General features: G+C 43.6%; 1 protein-coding gene across 1 annotated transcript in view; it reads left to right on the top strand.

Annotated features, from left to right (window-relative positions):
* The window catches only part of DNAH1 (dynein axonemal heavy chain 1), a 65330-nt gene that overhangs the window by 28949 nt on the left and 19272 nt on the right, over positions 1–17109 (top strand). Inside the window, 25 exon segments of the mRNA XM_065749695.1 lie at positions 658–675; positions 677–761; positions 2148–2220; positions 2223–2324; positions 3150–3292; positions 4924–5033; positions 5650–5692; positions 5694–5746; positions 5748–5834; positions 6656–6697; positions 7981–8047; positions 9039–9152; positions 9561–9647; positions 9751–9911; positions 9913–9935; positions 10051–10142; positions 10651–10689; positions 10691–10815; positions 12375–12600; positions 12805–12999; positions 13470–13589; positions 14179–14337; positions 14604–14705; positions 15886–16026; positions 16470–16634. Coding sequence (XP_065605767.1) covers positions 658–675; positions 677–761; positions 2148–2220; positions 2223–2324; positions 3150–3292; positions 4924–5033; positions 5650–5692; positions 5694–5746; positions 5748–5834; positions 6656–6697; positions 7981–8047; positions 9039–9152; positions 9561–9647; positions 9751–9911; positions 9913–9935; positions 10051–10142; positions 10651–10689; positions 10691–10815; positions 12375–12600; positions 12805–12999; positions 13470–13589; positions 14179–14337; positions 14604–14705; positions 15886–16026; positions 16470–16634 — 2572 coding nt within the window.

Below are 17109 nucleotides of genomic sequence, written 5' to 3'. Positions count from 1 at the left end.
TGCTAAGAAAGAGCATGGTAAAAAAAAAAAAAAAGCAAAGTAAAAACCTCTACATAATTCTGTGTGTTGTGGTTTTGATGCCAGTATTCCACATCAGAATATCATGCAGGCAGTTAAGGAGTTAATGCTGCTGGGGAGCAGCAGAGGGTTGGAGCACCACACAAGATGCCAGGCCCAGCACCGCTTCCCCTGCAGTTCCTCCCAAATGTAAGCTCTCAGTTTTGATTTGGAAACTTTGTCTCTCTCAATTGTTCAATTTTATTAGATTTAGTAAAGTTACCATTCCTTCTCATATTGTGCCATTGTTGTGTTTTTTTTGTAGACCCATCTATTTATTCTGCTCCACAGTTGTTGTTTTTTTCCTCCCTCTTCCTCCCTTCTCTGTTCCCCTTGTGTCACTGTCACAGATAACACTGTGACACAGTCTTATACCTGACTGAATACTACTATTCTTTTAAAGCTGCTTTTCATGTGTGTAATTGGCTAATGAAGAAGTAGAGAGAGGTAGATGGCTAGACCATGCAGATACTCTGCTTACCAATTTCTTTGTATTTGTGCAATAGTCAAAAATGGGGCTTGATCCTCACCTTGCCAGGTCTCTGTCCTTGATGCTGTATTAAAGAAAACCTCATTTCAGAGCTCAATCTTTGTTTTCAGGTTCTACTTCCTTTCAGATTCAGATGCTGGAAATTCTGTCCCAGACTAAAGATCCCACTGCTGTACAGCCTCATCTTCGTAAATGCTTTGAGAACATTGCATGTGTAAGCAAAGCAAGCACTTAAAGGTGTAGTCCACCTCTGGGGAACTGATGTCATGGGAACTTCGGGGCATTCTGAGATCTGGGGGAGTTTTCTAATTCTGCTGTATGGAAATATATCTCCTGGAAACCTGTAATTGCATCTTGTAGTGCCTGCAAACTCTGCCACTAGGAGAATGCAACAACTTGGTGCTTTCACACAGCTTCTCTCTTCCATGTAGAAGAGTTGATTTGATGCTGCCCTTTTCTGAACAACGTTAAGAAAAGAAGTGGTGTAGATAAGACTCCCAGACCACAAAGCATAACACCACATCTGCAGCATGCTCCATGGAAGCAGAACAGTTCTCCTCAGTTAACTAGCTGCCCTGGATTGGGATTCAAACAACCTTCCTTTAGATGTTTCAGAGCCGGACATGTGCCTGTGAACTGGACCCCTGTGATTTCCTTATAGGCAACAGGGGAAAAGAGGCATCTGCAAAAGACAGCTTACTGGAAATGTCTTAGATGTCCAACTAAGGAGGACAGGATGCTCCTTCTGCATACCTTTCTGTATCACCATGGAGGCAAAGAGAAATAGAATAATAACATGGTTTGGATTTGAGTTGGAAGGGTTCTTTACACCTACAGATAGGGACATCTTATGCTAGATCATCTTGTCTAGTAGCCTAATTGCTAAGTAGCTGAGTCTTAGTTCACTAGTCACAGATGCCTGGTGAGGGTGGGATCCCCCACTTACTGATAGACTCAGGAGGGACTAAACAAGCCTAAACTGATCTGAGTTTCTGGTTTCATCCTGACTTAGGAGCTGGGTGGGGTTAGCCCTGCTATTTTCCTCTTTATTACTCCTAATTGACTCTAGACTTCAGGGCTACACACAGTTCACACCACTGCAATACTCAGACATGGAAACCAATCTCCTAGTCATTAGCTTGGGAAAATAGAAAGGAAATTGAGCTGGAAACCTAATGCAAAGCTATTGGAATAAATAAGGGGACTGTCAGTGTTTTGTTAGGGCAGCAGAGATGCTGTTAAAATTTTACTTTTAAAACCAGGCGCTCTGACCTCAAGGAAGATGACCCGAATTTACAGAATTGAACAAGAATCAAGGATTTGAATTCCAGACAAGCACTGAGAAATGTTCATCCCACCTATAATTTGATTTGCTTCTCTCAAACAAAACCTGTGATGTGAATCTCTTATTTTTATCCTCCATGTTTTTTTAGGAGGTCATTTTGCACATCTGTGACACACTTCATTATTATCAACTAAGTTGGGTACTGAATTTATAGTGAGCATTCTATGCTGTATCCTGACTGTCCTTCAGTGGCAGGAAGGCAGGGATAGAAAGGAAACTTGCCATGCATGCCTCCTGTTGTGCTTCCTTCATTAGCTACGGTTCCAGGAGAACCTGCAGATCACACACATGTATTCTGCTGAAGGAGAAGAAGTGAAGCTGTTTGGTGCTATTATCCCACTGATGAGGTGGAGGACTGGCTGATGGAAGTTGAGAAATCCATGAAGGTCAGTACATGAGACTACACAGAAGGATCAGTTGGTGCTTATCTGGAGATGAGTTTTATCACAGACTTGCAGTTCTCTGGTGACTTGGTCCCAGGTTTGCCATAGGGGTCACCAGTTATGTGGCAAATGAATTTTGTGATAATCTACTAGTTTTAAAATACAACCTGTAGAAGGCATAGTTCAAGAAACAGTTCATGGTCCAGAGACTTCAAACTCTGTATGTTGATTTAAATCAAACTCTGTTAAATCAAACTCTGTATGCTGATTTAACAGCTACAGAATACTTCCCCATATCATAAAACAACCCTCTGAATCCATTTCTATTCCTCTCTCAGGGCAGCTTCTTCCTTATAAGGATACTCTCTTAGAAGGCCTTCACTAGTGTTCATTTTTCAGACACTGTGCTAGGGGCCAGTAAAGGCAACAGTCAGTGATCACAGGGAATGCATCTTGGTTCTGTTATCTGCGTAAAAACTATCTGGTAGAAAATAAAAAAAAATTTGCTTGCTTCTAGGGAGAGAAAAAAGGTGGAAAAAAAAAGAAAAGCAGTAGATATTTGTTACAGCTTTCTACTCAGTCTAAAAATTCAAAACTGAAGAAATTAAAACAAGCCAGGGAAGAAAAATATTTCTGGGGGTTGCACACATTCCTGCTGTGTACTTGCTGCTGGTGACTAACTTGTAAGAGGTATAGTGGAGAGAATGGGATATGCAGTGTCCAGAGAGCCTGGATAAGATTTCTTCTTAGCAACTGGAGTTTAAAAACACACAAAAAAACCTCATGAATAATAATTTGGTTCTTATTTGTTAATGATGCATCTCATAGTAGGAAATGATCCTCATTTCCTCTGTCATTTTTTTTCTGGTTTTTAAGACACCTCGTACTACATGGGTCTTGCAATGGCCTGGCCAAGTGGCTATTGCTGGCTGCCAGATTTTCTGGACAAAGGAAGTGTCTGAAGCTTTGGAATCAGGAGATTTGTCCAGCAGGCTTTTCCCACAGCTGAGTACTCAGGTAGGAAAACAAATGTAAAGGTAAGATTTTACCAGAACTAAACTTGTCAGTCATCAGATAGATAGCGTGAGGTGTAAAGTTAACAAAACGAACAGTACCAAATGGTATTGTTAGCTGAGATATTTTATAGGTGATGTAATTAAAAAGATTATCAAGATGAAAAAGAGACAATTTAAATAATGAGAAATGCTCACCCATGTCCTAGGCTGGTGATAGGAAACTCCAAAGATTCAATCTCTAGGAAGAGATCCTTCCCCAGGAGTGGTCAGCCCTTAAGGAGAGGTGGAGCCAGATTTCACTCCTTCCAGTCATGCAGGTACATTACCTTCACTTGTGCTCCTGCAGCTGACTTAGTGCTCGCCTCAGGTGATCAGTCAGTGGTTCAGGCCGTGATTCAACAGTTCCCATACAGATAGCTTTTAAATATAGGCAGGCCAGTGCTATAGTGGAAACACTGGCATACTATGCCATCAGAATTTCTAATGATTGTGCTTTTATCTATTAACCAAACCACCATGCGTATGTTACCTGAAATCAACTCCCAAAACCTGGTGGGCTCCATCCTGCTTAGCATGGTTCAAACATAAGTAGCAGGTTTCCATCATCTTAATCATTAGGATATTTGTCATTGTAAATCTCATATAATGTGAGGACTGATAATAATATCACTGCAAACTCCTACAGCTTCCTCCAGAGGAGAGCAAAGGGGCAGCGCTGATCTCTCTCTGATGACAGTGACAAGACACCAAGGAATGTCTTGGAGCTGTGTCAGGGGAGGGTCAGGCTGGGTGTTAGGAAAAGGTTATTTACCAGAGGGTGGTCGGCATGGAAAAGGTCCTCCATGGCAGTGGTCACAGCCCCACACTGCTGGAGTTTAAGGAGAATTTGGGAAAATAAGGTTTGGATTTTGAAAGGTCCTGTGTGGAGTCGGGAGTTGGACATTACGACCTTTCAGGGTCCATTCCAACTTAGGATATTCTGCGATTCTCTGAAATTCTATGGAAAGTCAGGTCTGAGCCAGCCCTGAGAGATATTTGCTTCTTGAATAGTCATTCATTTCTCTGACAAGGAAGAGTCAGAAACTGCCAGGACGCAGCCTGTGGTCTGTACTTGATGGGCAGAAAGGTTAATTGCGTTGTGTTAGTACTCAAGGGTTTTTGGGGTATGGATTGTTCCAGGTTGTTTTCTTTTCCTTACCCAGCTGGCTGCAGCCATGTCTATGACAAATTGAAACAAGTGTTTGCATAGTCTGTAAGCAGTATTTGTGAGGCACCTCTAACAACCCCATGAGAAGTGGGATACAAATTGGCTATGGATGCCAGTTCCAAGACATCTGAGACAGGCCTAGGCGCTTTGGTAATGCATACTGTGCCATAGCATAGTGTCTCAAATGCCTCAGTGTAAAAGGGCATACTTCTGCCCAAGTAGGAGCACAGTGCTTGATATGACACCAAATTTCAGATCCTGTGAGAACTCTGAATATCCCATTGTGTTACCTTAACTGTTCTTCTGTAAAGGCAAATCATGACATGCAGGTCTCTGAACCTGCAGGCTGTAATTCTATGAGCAGATAGACTGTCTGCTAGAAGGTTTTTATCTTTCTGATGTCATGTTCCCACATCACTAGATAGTACTGGATGAAGGGGGATCTGTACATCAGAGCAGTCAGTGCTGAATTTGTGTATGGCTATGAGTATCAGGGAAACAGTGGCCATCTAGTTATCACACCCCTCACTGAAAGGTAAGGAAATTGGTTTTTGAGTAGTAAATGTACCTTCTTTTTCTGTTTTTTGTGGTGGGTTTTTTTTTTTTCCTGGAGGAACAAGCCTCATGAGAGGCTAAATCAAGACTGTTGGGCTTGGTTCTTACTGTATGTAAATAGAAACCATTTTTACAGTAATGGTCTCTGTAAGATAGAACGCCCTGGGGTTGGTTGCTCTGTGTTCCTACTGATCAGCATTCACATTGATTTGCTTACTTTCTCCTGGTTCTTAATGCAGCAGTCTGACTCGTGTAAAACACCCTCCTTGATAGCTAAGGAGCTCTTCTGCGAACCACTATAAAAGGATGTCTAATACTCTGGAATATGCAGCAGTAATAATAGTTACAGCCTTTTGTAACTGTCCTTTTTCTGGAGAGTGAATTTATAGCCAGTGGCAGAAGGATTTATCCATGCAGGCCCACGTGAATACTAATCAAGGCCACATAGCTAACTCCTTCGCAAAGTGCTGCATATCTAAGCAGTTCTGCAGAAAAATAAATGATAGGTTCCTGCCTGTCTCCATCTGGATAGATCATTTCTCCTTTCCTGAAGCCAGTAGTACTTCTCTTATTATCTGGTCTTGTCTTTGTTGTAGGTGTTACCTGACATTTACAGGAGCTCTGCACCTGAAATTTGGAGGGAGCACCTGCAGGACCAGCAGGAACAGGCAAAACAGAAACAATAAAACAGCTGAACGCTAGCAATCCAAACTGTAGTGTTCAACTGCTCTGACCAGTTTGACTTTATGGCAATGGGAAAGTTTTTCAAGGGGCTAGCCAGGTACGACATTGTGTGTAACTGTCGAGGGGTGGGTAGGGATGCTGGTCACTGGAAATAGGTGGCTATTTTTCATAACAACCCAGAAGAGCCAGCAAAGCCATACTAAGGAGGTTGCTGTGTTCAAGCATGAGCAAAGTTACAAAACTGCCAGAGTATGTGGACAGTTGAGCCAATTAAAGAAGGATGAAAAGAGATAGAGATCCTGTTCATTTAAAGCAAAATTAAAACATTTTGCATTGGTCTGCTATTAGACACCTGTGCAAATGTTTCCAAGTCTGACTTTTGTTCTAACGTTGTACATGTTGGACTGAAATTCAGCCCAGATAAGGGTTAATCTTAAGGAGAACTTGCTGGGTGTATCCAAAATTGATTAACCAAGAGATTGCTTTAAACCCTGAGGAATGCTCTCAGAAAAGCTTCTCTCTTCTCTACATATCAAACAGAGCTGGTCCAATTAGTCTGTTGCATGCTGGTGAATCTGAATTAGTTACTCTGACAAATGCTTGACACTCTTTTCTCAGTGTTTTATTTCTAACTGATTATTTTTTAAACCATGCTTTGTGGGAAGATAACCCACCTATAATGCTTCCAGCTTTATCCATAGTTTTCCAGGCTTTTACAAACGGACTTGACTTGGGATGCATAGTTGAGGTGCTGGGCTATGACTCTTTCCACTGTACACTGTGACTCTGGGATGCTAGGTCCACTTCTTGTTCCCCACTTATGTGAGTTTATAGTATCTAGACCTAGCTGAACCTGCAGCAGTGCGTTTGCTCCTGTTTGATGTTCCTTACTCCCTTCATATTTCTTTTCTTGCTCAGCTCTGGTATGTGGGCTTGCTTTGATGAGTTTGATCTTAGAATCACAGGGGTTGGAAGGGACCTCAAGAGATCATCGGGTCCAACCCCCTGCCAAAGCAGTTCCCTACAGCAGGTCGCACAGGTAGGCGTCCAGGTGGGTCTTGAATATCTCCAGAGAAGGAGACTCCACAGCCCCCCTGTGCAGCCTGTGCCAGTGCTCCGTCACCCTCACCGTAAAGAAGTTCTTGAGCACATTCATGCAGAACCTCCTGTGCTGCAGTTTCTGTCCGTTCCCTCTTGTCCTGTCTCCAAACACTGCTGAAAAGAGTCTGGCCTCACCACTTTGTCCCCCATACCTCAGACATTTATGAACCTGGATCAGGTCCCCTCTCAGTCTTCTTTTCTCAAGGCTAAAGAGACCCAGTCACTTAGCCTTTCTTCATAGGGGAGATCTTCCAGGCCCTTCACCAGACTCTTTCCAAGAGATCCCTGTCTTTTTTATACTGGGGAGCCCAGAACTGGACACAGTACTCCAGATGAGGCCTCAGCAGGGCAGAGTAGAGGGGGAGGATCACCTCCCTTGACCTGCTGGCCATGCTCTTTTTAATGCATCCCAGAATGCCATTGGCCCTCTTGGCCACGAGGGCACACTGCTGGCTCATGGTCAACCTGTCAACCAGGACACCCAGGTCCCTCTCTACAGAGCTCCTCTCCATCAGCTCATCCCCCAGCATGTACTGGTACATGCAATTATTCCTCCCTAGGTGCAAGACTCTACACTTGCTTTTATTAAATTTCATCCGGTTTCTGACTGCCCAGCTCTGCATCCTGTCCAGGTCTTGCTGAATGGCAGCACAGCCTTCAGGCATGTCAGCCAATCCTCCCAGTTTCGTGTCATCAGCAAACTTGCTGGAGGGTGGCCACTATCCCCTCATCAAGGTCATTGATGAAGAAGTTGAACAAAACTGGACCCAGCACAGACCCCTGGGGGACACCGCTGGTCACAGGCCTCCAACCGGACTCTACACCACCAACAACAACCCTCTGTGCTCTGCCAGTCAGCCAGTTCTCAACCCACTTCACTGTCCACTCGTCTATCCCACGCTTCCTTAGCTTTGTTATAAGGATGTCATGGGGGACAGTATCAAATGCCTTGCTGAAATCCAGGTAGACTACATCCACTGCCCTCCTCCTGTCCACTCAGCCAGTGCATCATAGAAGGCCACCAGGTTGGCTAAGCATGACCTCCCATTGGTGAACCCATGCTGGCTACTCCTGATAACCTCCTTTTCTTCCAGTTGTCTGGAGATGGCATCCAGCACAAGCTGTTGCATCACCTTTCCAGGTGATATCAAGGTGCTGTTTGTGGAGGCCCAGCAGATCACAACCATTCAGAAAGCGCAGCAGCAGAGAGTAAGTAAAGAACATGGGGATGCAAAGGCAGACAACTCAGTTTTTGCATGCACTGTCACAAAGGACCAGCTTCTCTGTTTAGGTGCAGCTCAGAGAGGTATAAGCAATACCCCAGCTGCCAGCACATCATGTCAGGTTATTATATATTCACCCTGGGTGAGTTTTATAACCTCACCTTAGCCTGTGCTACCACTATTACCCATACTCAAAGTCTTAGCTTGAGCTGCTGTGCCAGCAGACTTCAGAGTGGGAGATACTCTGTTAAAGATCCACTGAGCTGATACAAATTGGAGCTGTGATACAAGGCAGCCACTGCTCTGCTATGAGTTGCTCTGCACCACATTTATCTAAATGTGTTATCTAAGTTTTAGTAAATTCACAGAACACAATGTGTGCAGAAAAAAATGCATGCTCATGCACACACAGTTGCAATTTAAAATGAATTGTTGGCTTTACATGGAGATTCAGCTGTCAGCCATCTGGCAGTCAGCCTCTGCTTTGCTCCTCTAGAGACTCAGAGGGGTTAAGACCTGAATCTGTTTGACTTTGACTTGGAATTAGAAACCTGCTGTCTGTGAATTCTTCTGCACTGCTTTATCACCCATCTGAAATTACTGAAATTACATGAATCTAAAAGGATTTCAGTTTGTTTTTGCCCTCTCTGCCATAAATTAATTCAGGTCCAAACTCTCCTCCAGGAAAAAAAAAATTGAAAAGATTGTCTTTTTATAGCTGGAGGAGCAGAAGTCTTCAAAAAAAGGTGTACTGTCAGTTAATCTTCTATGAGCCTGGTTTCTTAAACAGAGAGAAGTATTACTGGTAAGATTAAATTCCTGCAGAGGGACCAGATTGCATTGCTACAGTTGTGTGCAACTGTGCATGACTGTGGCTTTATAATTTAACTACTGAACGCCATTGTTTTCCTTGTTGAAGATTCAGCAACCTTTTTCTAAGTCAGGCTTTGCGACTGATCACATTTTTTATTTTCTAGGTGGAGCGCTTTGTGTTTGAAGGAAAGGAGATCCCTCTGGTACCATCCTGTGCGGTCTTCGTCACAATGAACCCTGGATATGCAGGACGTACTGAATTACCTGGTAACTTGAAGGTAAGGAGAGCAGAATGCACACAGAAAAAAGGGGGGTGATATGTATACTGGATGCTAATCAGACCACCAGTGTGGTCATTGCATGGATTAGGAAATAATGTTTTTGAAAGGTTTCTAGGATCACTTTTAGCTTTGAATCACATCTGTAAGCAAATAGTTCTCATACTGGGCACTGTAATAAACTGCCCAGGGATGATGTGGATGCCTCATCCCTGGAGGCATTTAAGACCAGGTTAGATGGAGCCCTGGGGAACCTGAGCTGGTGGGGGGCAATCCTGCCCATGTTGTGGTTGGAACTACATGGTCTTTAGTGTCCCCTCCAACCTAAGCCATTCTATGATTTTTATGATGAATTTTAGGTGACATGCATGTTATCTGATAACACTGTTTCATCTGTGGCTCTTCCAGGACCACTATGATTTTGGAATGAGAGCTGTGAAGAGTGTCATCTCAACAGCTAGCAACTTCAGAAAGGAAAATCCTACCATGGATCAGGTAAGTATGCTTGTACTTCACGCTGTCAGAGACTTGTCACCTTTTCTGCAGCAACAGAGGAGAGGCAGGATCTTTGAAGTTACAAGTTCTTAAATCTTTGCAGGACCTGATCTGCCTGCAGGCTATCAGGGATGCCAACATACCCAAATTTCTGCAAGGTGACCTCAAGCTCTTCAGTGGTATAGTCTCAGACTTATTTCACAAGATCAAAGAAGTGCCTGTCGATTATGGCATCCTGGAAAAAGCCATTCACAAAGCTTGCATGAAAGAGTCTAAACGATGTTGATGGTGAGGGGGGAGGCTCTCCACAAGCACTCTCTTTTGGCATTGTGCTTTTAGTCAAGTGCTGTGCCCTAGGAAAGAGACAGATCCCAGACCCTCTCTACTTCATCTTCCTCTACAGGTTTTGTGACTAAGTGCATCCAGCTGTATGAAACAACTGTGATTTGTCATGGCCTCATGTTAGTGGGGCCAGCAGACTCTGGGAAGACAAAGGTATGGTTGAAACACTTCCTTGGCCCCAGGAAGCTGATGCTTATCTAGTGATACAGAGAGTTAAACTTCACAGAGGGCTCACAGTCCAGAGTTTCTAGCCTCTCTCAGATCAACCCCAGGAGACAAAGATGTTCCCATGCTGCCTTTTAGTATTGAGTCGTACCCATAGGGAAGTACAATAGTGGCTTGTTCTTTGGAGTTGGGAGTCTAAGCTGAGGGTTATTGGCACTGCTGCAGATCTCTAAGGCTGAGACATACTTTGAGCCTGAACATCTGTACTCACCAGCATGTGGCACTTCTAGACGCTTTTTCCAAAGGAGATGAAAGTTCCTCCCCATGCTTCTAAAGTCCTTTGTATCTATGAATACAGCTAGGCATCTTCTTGCTATGACATTGTCTTTTACTGTGTCTCCTTTCTGACTGCCCTTTAAATGCAGTTGCTGTGAGCACACGGCTTTGTTGTTATGGAGCCATGGCTGCTTATTCTCTTGCTCTCCTCCTTTTGCAGTGTTATGAAGTCCTGGCAGCTGCAGTGGTCATAGTGCAGCACATCACTACGAGGTCAGCCTGCCACCAGTGGTGGGAATTACAAACCAGTCAGCTACTTCATACTGAATCCCAAATCCATCACAATGGGCCAGCTTTATGGAGAGTTTAACTTATTAACGCATGAGTGATAAAGTACAAATCTGCTTTCCTTCCTTCCAGCTTGGATACCCTTGTCTTCTGATCTTGAGGGTCTTCTCTTCAAAGCTGAGAACTCTTTAGGATAGTGGCATAAAATCAAAAGCAATCAAGCTCTTATTCCTCGCTGAGCTACAATAGCCAGTCATGACGATTTAAGCTGACATCTTTTATTGTGCATTTGGCCTGACTGCCAACACATGCCCAGACAGTACAGCAGCTCAGCTGGCAGTATTAACTGCATAACAAGGAATAATTCAATTGCTTTGGAGCAAATTCCTCTTGCTCTAAGATAAAGCAGCTTAAAAACTTGCTTTGCTTCTGAAGGAAAGTGATCTCTGTGCTGCACACTTGGATTGTTCTGTATAAATGTGCTGGTGGCCTTCCATAATGCTGAGGGATGACTTCCAGGCATAAAGGAACATTTCATTCCCAATGCCAGGGCTCCTCAATAGCCCAGTTATCTTCCTACTACTTGAGTTTCTGTTGGTGGCTCACTTTATCCAGAGGCTGAGGTCTGAGAAGTGGTGTTAATCTCCCTATGGCCCTGTCTCTTACTTAGCAACAAGCTATTGAGTGTGTTCTATAAAACTGGAGATACTAAGTAGATATTAAACTCGCTGCATCTAAGAAAAGTGCAAGCATGAAAGCACTACTGATGCCAAGAACCAGACCTTCTAAGCCTGGGCTGTCATGCATCTTTACTGAAAGACATTCCATAGGATATTCCAGTTAAGCTTGACAGTTTGTGATTGTAACTATATCCAAGAGCAGCATACAGTCACATCAACATGACAAAAAAAAGGACGGCAACCACATAAAGCGCATCTACAGACCTAAATCCAGCTGTTGTAATCAGCTGAGCAGACTGATTTTTCCTTGATCTCAGTGAAGTACCCTGGACTTCACTATCACTGTGTAAATAAAAATATAATATTAATAGTATTAATATATTAATATTAATTATTGCTATTAAGATAATGATGGGAGTGGAGTTTAGGGTCTGAGCAGGTGCTGTACTCCAGTTTTCTATATGCAGATTACATTCTTGCTGTCAACTGCCAGCATTCCTTGTGTGTCTGCTAGCTCCAGCACCACCTGGATTCAGATACAGCTGTTGATGGGAACTTCAGTTGTAAAGAGGATAGAGTCAAACTCTTTAGCTTGGATTCATTCTCCTAACCTATAGTTAGCCAATTAGAGCTTTTGATTTAACAGCATACTTGTCCTGAGACTCCTTCTACATGATGGAGAATTCCATATTGCTGATAGCTTATGACATGAACTTGATACTTGCAAGGGCTCTTCACTTTTCACTGAGGAGAGAGATGTTAAAGGGAAACCTGACATTTTATAGTTTGATGGTATGAAGTCTGGCTCCCAGTGACCAAAGATACAGTCTCATTGTGCCTACTCAGGTTGGGTGCATCTCCATTAAAAAAAGACTGACATAGACTTTTACATAATTCATGAGTGAGTGAGGCACAGGTATCCTTGGGCACATGGACTAAGATAAGATACTGGCTCTGTTAGTTTGTATGGTTGAAGCTTTGCCATGGACTTCTGCAAAAAGAAGGATGGACAAAGCCTTTATTTCCACTTTTCAGGACAGATGGAACTCATCCGGCAGGGAGCCATGGCCACTGACACTAGCAAGAGGTGGTATGTGTTTGATGGGCCAGTTGATGCTCTGTGGATTGATAACATGAACACAGTGCTGGATGACAATAAGAAGCTGTGTCTCAGTTCAGGTGAAATCATTAAAATGACAGAGGTAACTCACCCCTCCTCCTTTTTCTACTTTTTACTTTACACTTGATGTTTGTGATGGATTTGTACAGAAATTGGTGGCTCAGTAGCAGCACTGTGTTGGCCTTACCCCACTGCAACAAGAGGGGCCCTGTAACAAAGAGGACGATTTCAACTTCACCAAATCATGCTGAGAGATCCTTGCTCTTTTTCCTTTTGGAATTTCCAGAGTATGACCATGATGTTTGAAGTCCAGGATTTGGCTGTTGCTTCCCCTGCCACGGTTTCCCGCTGCAGTATGGTTTACTTGGAAGCCAGCATCTTGGGGTTGGAGCCCTTCACGGAGTGTTGACTGCAAAAACTCCCAGATGTCATGCAGCCCTTCTCACAGCAGCTGGCATCTCTCTTCAGGAGGTTCCTCAAGGTAACTTATCATGCAGTTATAGCCCTTCTGTGGATGCTTTATTTTTTAATTATATTATGGACACAGTCATCCTGGTGCAGCTCTGTTTCTTACAGTGGACTTACTCCAGGGATAAAGTCATAAGAACAAGTCTTGCTCTTTCTGTTCTGTTCTTGAACCCAGAACTGCAAAGGAAAGCTCTGAAAGGAGCAAACAACAGTAATATCACAAGATGAGTGTTGTGGTTCCATAGACTCAAAAGGCAGGCCCAAAGGCTTCTTGCAGTTAAGAGTGAATCCAGTGGTTTAACGTAATTCTCTACAGTCAGAAGAGTGGTATCTGGGACACAGCAAGAAATGGTAGCATTCTCAGTTGTACCCTCCCTGCTAGAGGTATCCTGCAGGGAGGCAAAGAGAAACCAGAACCCTAAAAGGTAAGCGAAGTTAAATGTGTTGTATGGTGACACTGAGTGTTCCTTCCTGTCCTTACAGGAAGCTATTGGCTTTGTCCAGAGATCTCTGGAGGAGATAATTGCCTCAACAGATGGCAATCTCACAAGGAGCCTTCTCATGCTATTGGAATGTTTGCTTCAGCCTTTCATTTCCACTGAGGTAAGATTTTTTGCTGCTATTACGTGTGCACCTGTAACTCTTCAGGGCAGTAAGTCACGTAGCGTGAGTGACTGGAATACGAGATGTTGGTGAAGAAAGGTTGCACCATAACATATCTGCACAGCAGAAGGTAATACCAGCATATTGTTGAGTGCAGGTAAATCTGAAAGGATTATACTTTTCCCAGTGAAAGAGCACAAGATAAGCTTCAGGCCTACCAGGCTGTAGAAAAGAGATTCACATTTACAGCAGTGGGAATTGGAGAATAAGTAGAAAGCAGAGATCAGAGCTATGCAGCAAAACACTCCAGATTGCAAATTCTTTCAGAATTAGTACTGAAGAAGCCTGTAAAGCTTTCAAATTAAGAACTGAGGATTAAATTCCCACAGAGTGACATTAGTTAAGGCAGGGGAGTGTCTCAGGTATGTTAGTGAAACAGTAAGTTTTAATCCATAGAATACATCAAAAAGACCTGTGAAAAATTGATTAGAAAAAACTACACATTCTGCATAGAATTACAGTCACATTAAGAGTCTGATTTTTGTTCACCTTAATTCTATTTGAGAATTTTATTTCTGTTTTTCTTCAGGGAATTAGGAGAACTCCCCAGGAGGATGCAGCTCATATCCAAGAGCCGATTGAACCCTGGTTTATATTTGCATTGGTCTGGAGTGTGAGTGTCACAGAAGATTCCCAAGGCCACGTTGCCTTTAGCTTGTGGCTGAGGAAGAAGATGGCGAAGGAAAAGGTGAGTAAAAGGAAAGCAGATACTTTCTCAGTTATAGAGGAAGTGGCAATGAGGAACAGGAGTCAAGAGTTTTTTAACTGCCTGGAAGGTTTGCTTGGGCATGTTCCTGAAACCTGGTTTTACAAGATCTTCAAATTTCAAAGGACCCTTGAGCTGGGAGCCCTTGACAGGAACAGACTTCAGTAATGGGATGCTTTCTGTAAGGCTAATCCACATGCAAATTCAGCTAAGCAGTAGCTAGGTTCACTGTGGCTTTATTCTCACAGATCCAGTTACTTTTCCCAGAAGAAGGACTGATTTATGACTATAAAATAAATGATGAACTTAGCAGTGCTGAAGATGATCTCGATGAGGACATCATTAGGGAGGTAAAAGAATTCACCTCCATTTCTAAGATGAGAAATTTGAGGGAGGGGCTGAGGGGCAACACAGATCTGCAGGATTTGGCAGAATCTTCTCATCAAGGACAATAAGAAAAGCCTATAGGAAACCAGTGAGAATGCTTGAAGTAAAACCAAGCATTTCATTAAGGAGGGAAGATAGTTTTTGCCCTCGAGGTTGTGAAGCAGATTTTTCAAATCTTAACTGAGATCCTCTACCAGTGCTCTGGAAAGTGAGAGGGCTTTTTAAATATGCCTGCTGCAGGGAGAAGCTCAGATGTAAAAGTCTGTCTCAATTTAAAAGCAGAGCATAATAGTAAAAGAGCTGTGTGCAGCGAAGTCTGGAGGAGGAGCAGGGCAGATAAATATGCCATCTTTTCCACAGCAGATAGTAGAGCAGTGGGGTATGCAAGGCCCATCTGACTAGAAGTCACTAGTCCCTGGACTGGAAGTAAAAAATAAGAGGAAAAATGCTCTGATTTCAAGGGGGAAGCAAGGTAGGGAGCTCTGTGTGAGTGTCAAATGGTTAGCAGCAGCTGCCAGGGCCATCTTAGTGTCTGAGGGGATGCCATGTGGGGTGCTCAGGAATATGTTTTTTTTCTGTCTGTGTTGTCTAGCACATCTCTGGCAAAAGCACTGTCTCACTTATATAGTGACCTCTGAGACATTAGACTGTGGATTGATCCTAGCATAAGTCATCCATATCCTGTAGAATCTAAAACTTCAGTGTACCTCAGTGAAACAGATGATGGCACCAAAGATGAAGATAGGATCCCAGGATAGATCCCTCTTTGACCTTATGCCCTGTGGACACCTACAGCATAGGCCAGCTTAGAACAGAATTCCACTTCTTTCAGGTATCACAAATGCGTTGTCAGTCTTTGATTCCAGTTTTCAGAAGGAATGGCAAATGTGTTGCTGCTGGGGCAATGCTCTCTATCTCTGAGCTACCTCCTTTCCAGAGGAAGCAAGCCAGGTGATTACAGCTTTGCCATGCAGAAGGTAGGGGAAGCAGGACTAGACAGAGGGACTGGGAACCTGATGTCCTACTAGAGTCTGAGCTGCCACACAGGGAGCTGCAACAGGAAAACACAGCAGAAATACTGTTCTCTTATTCTCATATCTGATAAATGCAGCTGTCCCCTCTAAATGCTCTCCTACCTTTCAGGTGCACTGGCAGAAATGGCTGGACCCTACAGCAAAGTTCACCATGGTTCCTGGTACTAACTACTGTGACATTATCGTGCCCACAGTGAACACAGTCCGAATGGCCCACCTGCTGGAGCTGTTGCTTGTCAACCGTAAGCCAGTATGTGCCTACTCTTGCCTTTAATTTTGTATTCAACATTTTTCTCTTCAATAGGGGCACCTTTTTCTCTCCTGGGGCAATCAGAACCTGACAGCTACCTGACACTTAGAAATTATTTCCTGTTCTCATGGATCTGCGTTTCTCTGTTCAGGAGCTGTGCCTAAGCAACAGGAGTTCTCCATTCATTCTTTAGATACCATGTCATATGCATCAATTTCTAGATTCCCTTCCAGCTAGGATAATGGCCCATTACTATCCCTCTTCACCTGCTTCCTGATACTGCATTTCATACCTTTCTTGTTGGATTCCTTCCATGCTGAGAGATCTGTTACCCTGAACCTCTTAATGAAGAAGCAAGCCTTCTGTCCTCCCTGAGCTTTTGAAAGCCTTAGAGGGCAGGAGCCTGCATTGCCTTCAGCAAGTATTGCTGGTTGTGCTTCCAGGTTCTCTACCTTGGTCCCACTGGCACAGGGAAGACTCTCACAATTACAGGCAAGCTTTTGAAGAGCTTGCCTCTTAAATATGTCAGCCAGTTCCTGACATTTTCTGCACATACCTCTGCCAGCCAAACTCAGGATCTCATTGACAGCAAACTGGAGAAGAGGCAGGTTTTCTTTTTTTCTTTTTATTTTTTTTTCAAAAAGCAGTATCCCTGAGCTTAGTATTTCCATTAGATTGACCATTTAGTTTCATCCCAGGACCTGAAGGGGCTGTCAGCTTATAGATCTGTGGATAAGAAGCTGGACAAACAGCAGCTGTGAGCCGGGATTGTGAGAGCCAGTAACAACTTGATACAGTGGCAAGAAAGTGGATAAGGGAGGGTTTGTAAAATATATTCCAGTCACAGTTATTCCAGAAATACTAGATTTAGTTACACAAATGTTTGCAAACCTCAGTATGGGATGTTTATAGAAATCAATGAAAGGAGAGAGGGCTACCAACCCAGGGAGGCTACGGATGCCCTCTGCCTGGAAGCATTCAAGGCCAGGCTGGATGGGGCTTTGAGCAAGCTGGACTAGTGGGTGGTGCCCCTGCCTAAAGCTGGGGGGAGGTGAAAATGGATGATCTTAAAGGTCCCTTCCA

The sequence above is a fragment of the Cyrtonyx montezumae genome, unplaced genomic scaffold (genome assembly GCF_038088225.1).
Source record: "Cyrtonyx montezumae isolate F1298 unplaced genomic scaffold, pur_monq_1.0 scaffold_6, whole genome shotgun sequence".
Classification (NCBI taxonomy): Eukaryota; Metazoa; Chordata; class Aves; order Galliformes; family Odontophoridae; genus Cyrtonyx; species Cyrtonyx montezumae.
The sequence above is the reverse complement of the archived record's forward strand: the minus strand, read 5'-3'. Positions and strand labels throughout refer to the sequence as shown.